At 33.3% G+C, this 9,334-nt stretch overlaps 1 protein-coding gene across 1 annotated transcript; it reads left to right on the forward strand.

Moving 5' to 3' along the window:
• Positions 1-6,580: 6,580 nt before the first annotated feature.
• LOC143085670 (medium-chain acyl-CoA ligase ACSF2, mitochondrial-like) lies at positions 6,581-8,415 on the forward strand. Its single transcript, XM_076262156.1, has one exon. It carries the CDS (start codon positions 6,596-6,598, stop codon positions 8,282-8,284), a length of 1,689 nt encoding a protein of 562 aa, XP_076118271.1. The 5' UTR covers positions 6,581-6,595; the 3' UTR covers positions 8,285-8,415.
• Positions 8,416-9,334: the final 919 nt, after the last annotated feature.

Genomic DNA, 9,334 nt, shown 5'->3' on the forward strand with positions numbered 1-9,334 from the left:
GAACGTCCCGTATTAGCCCATGGGCCAATACGGCTTTTTTCCCGCTTTTTTCAGTATTGGCCCTGTTTTTTCCGTTTCAAAACTTTAAGACGTAACAAAACATTGCACATCATTTAACCTGTTTATTTTATGATTTTAATTTATCAATAAATATTATACAAATGTTTTTATACATAACGATACTTCCAAAGTTAAGTAATGGCGTAAGAAAATTGAAAACCGGAAGTGAACGTCCTGTATTAGCCCTAGGGCTAATATGACTTTTTTCCCGCTTTTTTCTGTATTGGCCCTGTTTTTTCCGTATTGACCCTGTTCGAAGAGCAATATTAAATCTTGATTTATATCGACAGTGGGACGTTTTCAGTATTGCACATGCTGATTTATCCGTATTAGGGCTTATTTGCTCATATCATTTAATAAATTCTAATATGACGTCCTTATTACGCTTTCACTGCTTGCAAAGGGAACGATTTTGTATGATATGTTTTACCGATTCCGATGTCTGCAAAATTGACTCACTCTTATCATCCACTATGTTCATAGAAATACATACAGATGAAACAATAAATGAACATATACGTACTATATCTAATAATTTGATTCCATACTTTTGGAGCAACATAGCAAAGCCTCTTTTCAAACAAAGTAAAAAAAAGTCGTGCTTTAGGCCATTAATCAACTGTAAAGAAACCGATCAGTACTGCAAACTGATATTATATATAGTAGGTAATATATACATATTATATATATACATGTATGTATATATGTATATGATCTACTTATCTCGTATTTCTAATCGACTTATATAAGTTTTAAATCCTTCCCCGTTATAGATTTACATATTATTTGTTTAAAACATATGTGTACAATGTTGTTTTTATTATACTTTTTTTAAAACCATAAATGTTGATTAATTATACCATTTGCAGAAACAAATAAATATTTACTTCAGACATGCTAACCTGAAATACCATCTCCCCGTTGACTCATTCATAATAACAATCAGGGGCGGATCCAGCCATTTTAAAAGGGGGTTCCCAACCCAGGATAAAGGGGGTCCAGCTAAATGTCCCCATTCAAATGTATTGTTCTGCCAAAAAGGGGGTTCCAATCCCCGGACCCCCCCCCCCTTTTTGGATCCGCCGATGACAATAAGTTTAAAACAGACTGAAATAAAAGGTTGAGGGAGGAAGTTCTCAACACTTTACAATAGAAACAATATATTCCCTTTTAGTTACAACTGAAAGAAGTCTGATGTTGTCCTACAACTGTAACGTAAAGGAAAATATACAGTAGTGTATACTTTGAGGAACAATGACAAACCCTACAACAAAAAGCGAGTTTTACTTGTAAAAAAAATACACTTTTATTTTGGAGGGTGTGTCATTGTTTTTCAAAGTATGCACTACCGCCTATTTTACTTTTAACACACATACTTTCTATTTTCGCAAGAGATCACAGCTTTTCACACTTATCTCAAGAAAACAAACGGTTGCGGGCAGAATTAGTGATTAACGTCTTCTTAAATCATTTTTTTTAATCTTGTATTTACATTTAAGGAAACAGGAAACACTCTTTAACAATAGAGTCCCCAGTGAAAAAATGTCATTCTGTAATATAAATGATAACAGTAGAATAAACTATTTGATCCATTTTATATTTTACAAACAGTTGTGATAAAATATCTTTATCAATATAAACTTTAGGAATAAGAATAAGAAGAATAAGAATAAGAATTTTATTAGTTTAAAATCCAAACAATGAGATTGTTACTAATTAAAATACAAAACAAAAACAGAAACAAACAGACAGACAGGCATATTAATCACAAAACGATAGACATTTAACACTACAAACATTTAGCATTGAAAGATTTTTTTTTTATATAGATTATTAATTTTAATTATAATACTATTTTTGACAGCATGCCTCCTCTTTAAAATTTTTAATTCAAATATTATGCTTATATATCATGTATATGTAGGACTTGGAACCGCGATGGTACTCCGAACCGCGATGGCCACGCTGAAGTGCGATGGTGTACGCCGAAGTGCGTTGGTTAACACGCTGAAGTGCGATGATAACAATGTGACGTTAACTTGTTGATATCTACGCTGAAGTGCGATGGTGGTTACGCTGAATTGCGATGGCGGCTCTGTCAGATATGGTCTAACTATAAAGTTGAAACTGTGTGATGGTTTATTCCAGCTAAATGCGATGGTCGGAAGTAAGAACTCTATTGAATGAGGTGTGGTGTAGTGGTTAGCGTTCTAGCATTTGGGAGATTGGTTTCAATTTTTAGTCAGGTCTAATAAAAAATACTTACAATTCTAATTTGCTAATCATCCGCTTAGCACGGAGACGTATGGAGTCAAAAAAAATGGGCTAGATGGCATTAACTTAGTATACGAGATTCGAGTTGGAGGAAATGTCAAGTGCGCCAAAAAAAAGAGTTCAGCGTGTCGGTCTATATAGTGCTACACAGGGTCCATCTCATTTTATCAAATAGAACTTGTTCTCGTCATATCATAGCCGAGAAATTGCTCATAAGACACTCATTCATCCATTTATATAATATCGTAACAGTTTTTAACAAATAAAAGCCATCAAGTACATGTATATATGCTTGACTTATAGCGAAACGTGACGCGAGTTCTGTGAAAACTTTAGAATAAGCTGATTTTCCGCTATTCCGCAGACTAACCTGTTAAGATTTATACTGTAAGAACAAAAAATTAGACATATATGTAGTGCGAGTTTTCTTACAAAGCAGAATTCATCTCAATAATAAAGCAAAATTATATCGACTCGAAAAATAAGATTGCTTTTAATAAGTTTTATTTTATCTAAAAAGAAATCACATATAATTTACTGAAACATACTTGAAGCAAAGCACCAGACTTTTATTGGTCGTACAAAATGTTTGCGGCATAACACCGAACGCTAGATAACCAATCTGCAGACCAAGATCATCTTTTAGCCGATTTGTTCCTCATGATTTGTAGCATGACTTAGTTATAAATTATTTTGTAACCTCAACCTCTTACGCTCAAAACTGTTCTGAACTTAAATTGTTCGTTACCTTGTTTTGTTTTGTTTTTTTAATTCCTTTGTTCGCAATTAATCTTAATCTAAACAATCTTATCCACCTGCCTGCGAATCCGTGTTGTTTAGAAAACGTCAAAACAACTAAAAGTCGTGCTAAACCATCGCACTTCAGCGAAAGGACCATCGCACTTCGGCGTAGACCATCGCACTTCAACGTCCTCATCGTACCTCCGAGTCCTACATATGTCTATAATATTATAAGTTTAGACGTCAATTACGCAGTTCATATAATGACATTATAATTGTTTCTCTCATTATACATTTCACTCATATAGTTAACAAAATAAGTAAAATATCACAATCTTTACAGGAAAATATAAAATCAAATTTTTTTTCTTCACTCATTAGATTAAAACTGGGGACAATAATAGAAATTTCATTAAACATTTTGATCCTAGTTTTATTAATTTCTGAACATGTTATGATAAAATGAAATTCATCTTCCACCTCTTTGGGAGATATAAAAAGACAACTATTGAAACCTTACAAGTCCATTTCTTTTAAATGTTCGGGTGCAGTTATAAATAATATTGTAAAAACATTGTCAAAACACATGTTTATGTTCTAGTGTTATAAATCACTTGGACTTGGTATACTATTCACAGGATATATATACTATAACAATAAAATACGTCTCAAGTAAATTCAATCCTTGACGAAATCTACTCGACATTGTTAACTTTTACTCCCTCATTTATTCAGTTTGTGAGAGAGAGAAAAGTAACATCAGCGATACCAGGCTAATAATTTTTTATAAATTTCGTTATCAAAAGACTCATTTTCTCTTACCTGAATTAATACAGATTTAATTCTTTCAAAATAGGTGGAAGTAGTGGTGTGATCTTCATTATCTTGTTACATTGCACATCTCAAAATGTGTTTCCTTTTTAATTATTTATTGAATTTTGATTACAAACCCAGGACACTCTCGTTTTATGGGTACATCTTTATGTTAAACTCCATAGTTTCTTGGATGTTGAAAATTGTAGAGAAAGTTGAATATATATATATACAACTCGTCTAAACATCAACCCAACAATGTTAGATCTGTAAATTTGCTTTCGCAAATTTTTTGTTCTTCCCTTGCCGGGATTCGAACCCATGCTACTGAGATATCGTGACACCAAATCGCCTGCACTGTAGCCGTACTGCTAGACCACACGACCACCTGGGCTTCACAATAATAAAGCTTTCAGTGGCCGTGTGTTACCTTTCCTCGTCAGTTTTAATCTAGCGGCGTACTACAGTACATGATATATAAGGTATGGAGATGTTATTGTTACAGATCAGCTCAATTATCTGTAGTTAAGGATCCTACAAATTAATGCAAGATACAGTCACAGAAAATAATTATATTAATAAGTACGTCTGAGTCAGTGACAACTCTACAACAGATGTATCCATCGGATCACCAGCAATGATGGTGATACATGGCTGTGTACATTATGTATATACAACTCGTCTATATATATATATAATAAAAATAAAAAATTAATTCGCAAACTACATTTCACATCAAATAATAACAGTTCGTTAAAAGATTGTCACTAGTGCTTTCATGCCTTCTGGCAATCTTCAGGCGACGTTTTATATATATATATATATATATATACCTGCATTTCATATTCAGTGTTAATCTTGAATCAACATTGCCACATTACTTTTTCAGTAAAAGCACTCCATCTTCAAAACATAAAATAAAGAACTATAAAATGGTTGCAGTTTTTTAGTTTTTAGATGCAACTCATGTATTTAGTTTACCACATACGAAAAATAAAAATGGATCAAGTATATATATATATATATATATACCAATTATACATAATTGGTAACAAAATTGGAGTCGACTCTTTTTGCCATAATATATATATAAGGAGATTGGGTATGAGTGCCAATGAGACAACTCCTCATCAGAGTCACAATTTGTAGAAGTAAACCATTATTGGTCAAAGTACGGTCTTCTTGACTCACTCAAAAGACCCCAAAAATGACTAGTGTGAAACCATTCAAACAGGAAAATAAACGGTCTAAGTTATATAAAAAATCCAGAAACGAGAAACACTTATGAACCATATCAACAAATCACAACCACTGAACACTAGGTTCCTGGCATAGGACAGGTGCAAACAAATACAGCGGGTTAAAAACGTTTAAAAGTTATAGACGCCAACCTTCATCCAACCTGAAACAAAAGTGTAACATCACAACATCATGTTTATTTCTAAACCGACTCTAAATTTCGATTTCTAGGCGTATAAGTAAACCGTTTATAGATACATGGGCTTTATTTTTAGTATCCTGCATTTCATATTCAGTGTTAATCTTGAATCAACATTGCCACATTACTTTTTCAGTAAAAGCACTCCATCTTCAAAACATAAAATAAAGAACTATAAAATGGTTGCAGTTTTTTAGTTTTTAGATGCAACTCATGTATTTAGTTTACCACATACGAAAAATAAAAATGGATCAAGTCGGCAAAGTGTAAAACACAGATGTTCTCCTAATATTGAAAGTTATGATAGCCAACAGAATGGAAAAAAAACTTGTTGCAAGAGATAAAACCTTTAAAACTTGATGCAATAATCATCGACACCAAAGTGAGGCGATCAAAAGGACATTGAAACTATTTAGTCGAAAATAAACTGCCAACGCTTTGACATAAACAGAAAAAGATCAAAGATTAACGTTAGAACACACAACAATATTTCTGTAGAGCCTAGGTAGTCGAATGGTCTAGCGTCGGGCATAATACAAGGCGATTTGGTACCACGATATCTCAGTAGCATGAGTTCGAATCCCGGCGAGGCAAATTTACAGATCTAACATTGTTGAGCTGTTATTCATACAAATAGTATATAAATATACACATATCTGACCATCATGAATGAAACAGCTTGTGTATGATTGTATTCCTGTCACGAGGTATTGTCATTTTGCGGTTTTTTTTAAAACATAACCATACAAGAGATAGGTTTGGCTAGCCATACAAATAGGTTAAACCCACCATTTTTCTCTAAAATGTCCTGTACCAAGTAAGGCATATGGCAGTTATTATCATAAAGTCCTTTTCCATGTATTTTTGCGTTTACTGATTAATTCAACTTTGCAACTTGTTTCCGGGTCATACTAATTATTTCACTTGTAGTGATATGTATATTCCAAATTTTACATATTGTACAGCTTCAGTTTGAATAATACAATAATTATATTTAAACTACTTTGAAATAACACAACGAGCTAAACAATGTTAAAATTGATTTCAATGTCTTGTGGGGGCCTCATCATTATAATGTGTGAAAAAGTTATCAAGTACTGCACCATCAAGTGTCTGTTCGCATATAACAATAGACTTTATTTCTTTGTTAATCTTTTACAATGTATCAGGAAGAAAAACACATACTCCGGTCATATCCGAACTTATTTATAAGCAGAAAAAAGAAGTGTAAGTTTAAGCGACACACCATTTTCTTATTATAACAAGAACATGGAAGACATAAGTTATCTGTGTAATCCTATGGTAGAACCATTTGTTTATGAAACTATAAAAGACAAGTTGGAAAGATACTCCAAGGAAACGCCAGATAAAGAAGCCATCGTATTTTACACACCTGAATTTGAGAGACAATCTTTGACTTTTGGAAATCTATATAGAAAATCATGGGAATGTGCTCAAGGTCTGATCAAGTTAGGAATACAACCAGGCGACGTTGTTGGTCTAGGTTTACCGAACATTCCAGAATGGATTTTCTGTCATTTTGGGATTGCTCTTGCTGGAGCAATCACTCTTGGCCTTTCGTATTTGTCAAATGATGGACAAAACATTGTTCAAGCACTAAATCAGAGTAAGAAATGCACGGCTATTATATTCGGAGATAGCGCTGAAAAGATTGATATAGTCCGTCAATTTGTAAGTGGCACTAACGAGAATGGAAGAGTTTTAAAAACAGAGGTTTCATCGCTGAAATATGCTATTCGGGTTGGAACAGAAGATGCCGGCGATTTTCCATTCACCATTGGTTCACTTCAGCAATTAGCGGAATTTAATTTTGGTATAGAACTACCAATTTTGCTACCAGATGACGTCTGTATAATTATGATGACCTCTGGAACAACCGGTCAAAGCAAACTCATCCCAAAAACTCATTTTCATGTATCATCTGTACTACCAATGACCAACCAAGTGATGAGGATGGAAAAAGAAGACGTAATCTTTAATTCTCAGCCATTTATATGGATTGGTGGTTATGTCTTTTCGTTGTTAAATTTTGGCAACACGTTGGTGACAGTAACTAGTTATTTAAACAACATAAGCACCGCGAGACAATTTGCAAAACTTACAGCAAAAGTAATTGAGAAAGAAAACTGCACTTTCGCTGGGATATATGGTCCATCTTTGCTAGAATTTTCGGATGGCGAAATAAATTGTTCAAGCTTTCCACTGAAATGTGTGACTACAGCAGGATTTCCATTATCTACAAACTATGCTTCTGTAATTGGAAAAGTAGCCCGCCGTTTTATTAACGTTTATGGAACAACCGAACTTGGATCTATCTGTTACAAAGAAATAGTACGACCTGAAGACTTTGAGGATTATTCAGTAGGATCTCCAGTCAGAGGCATAGAGATAACTGTTCTTGACCAAGCTGGTAAACTTTGTAAAAGAAACGTCACGGGAGAAATAAATGTTCGATCCAGTGTTCGTTTCCTTGGATATTTGAACAACCAAGAAAAAACCATCGAAGTTTTAGACCAATCTGGTTGGTTTAAAACAAATGATATTGGGTACGTTACTTCTGATGGCCAGGTTGTCGTCAGTGGTCGTTTATCGGATGTTATCATAATAGGAGGTTGGAAAATGTCTCCTGTACATTTAGAAAATGTACTATCTGCGCATCCAGACATATTAGATGTCAAAGTGATAGCTATTGAAGACAAGGTGATGTTCCAAGAAGCATGTGCCTGTTTAATGAAGAAACCGGAATCAACAACCACATGGGACGATCTTAAAGCCTTAATTCCTAACAAAGGCATCACCAAAAAAGAAAACATACATAACAGACTTGCTGTTCCAAAATATCACGTGTTCATTGACTCGTTCCCTAGAACAATTAGTGGAAAGGTTGACAAGAAACAACTAAAAGAGGAAGTTCTTAAAGTTTTAAAAGTGAAATAATGACCGAGTTTTACCAATTCAATCAAGTTCCAAACAATTTGATGCTACAATGATCTGTGTATTGTTAATGTATACAAATACTATAATTTCTGACCATTGTAAATAAATTTCTTCATTGAAAAACCATACAACATTGATTAATTGAATTTTATATAAAAAAAATAGTAGTTACTATGATTTCCAATGAGACAATTATTCTGCAAAGTCCTAATGACGATTGTGTAAACAAGTATATCCAAAATTGAAATTGCTTTAAGCTCGTGCAGGGCTAGTTAAATAACTGTATAATAACAATAATAACAAGGAGTTTTGAATATGAAAGAATTGATCAAATACAGAATAGAAAAAATTATTCCCAAATACCACGTGGTCTTTGACTCATTTTTAAGAACAATAAGTGTAAAGGATTTAAAAGTTATGTTACATATGAAGGAAGACTTATTTTTGTTAACAATGTTTCAAAATATTGTCATATAAGTAAACACCACTTAATGTTTGGATAGTGTGGTATTGTTTGTCAAAGTATGCACTACCACCTATTTTACTTTTTACACATATACTTCCTTTTTTCGTAAGAGATCGCAGCTTTCACACTAATCTCAAGAAAACAAACGTTTGGGCCGGAATTGGGGATTTAAAAAAGATGAATTCTTTTTTTTTATCTTGTGTTTGCTTTTAAGGGAACATGAAACACTCTTAATAGTTATCAAAAGTACCAGGATTATAATTTTATACGCCAGACGCGCGTTTCGTCTACATAAGACTCATCAGTGACGCTCAAATCAAAATAGTAAAAAAACCAAATAAATACAAAGTTGAAGAGCATTGAGGATCCAAAATTCCAAAAAGTTGTGTCAAATACGGCTAAGGTAATCTACTCCTGGGGTAAGAACAAGTGAACAAGAGATTTTGTAAAAAAAGATGACTTCTTAAATCTGTTTTTTATCTTGTGTTTGCTTTTAAGAAAAACGAAACCCTCTTAAATAGAGTTGCGATTGAAAAGTGTGAATCTGTAATATGAATGATAACATTTAAAAAAAATCCATACAT

Source organism: Mytilus galloprovincialis, chromosome 8, assembly GCF_965363235.1.
Source record: "Mytilus galloprovincialis chromosome 8, xbMytGall1.hap1.1, whole genome shotgun sequence".
NCBI classification, from domain to species: Eukaryota; Metazoa; Mollusca; class Bivalvia; order Mytilida; family Mytilidae; genus Mytilus; species Mytilus galloprovincialis.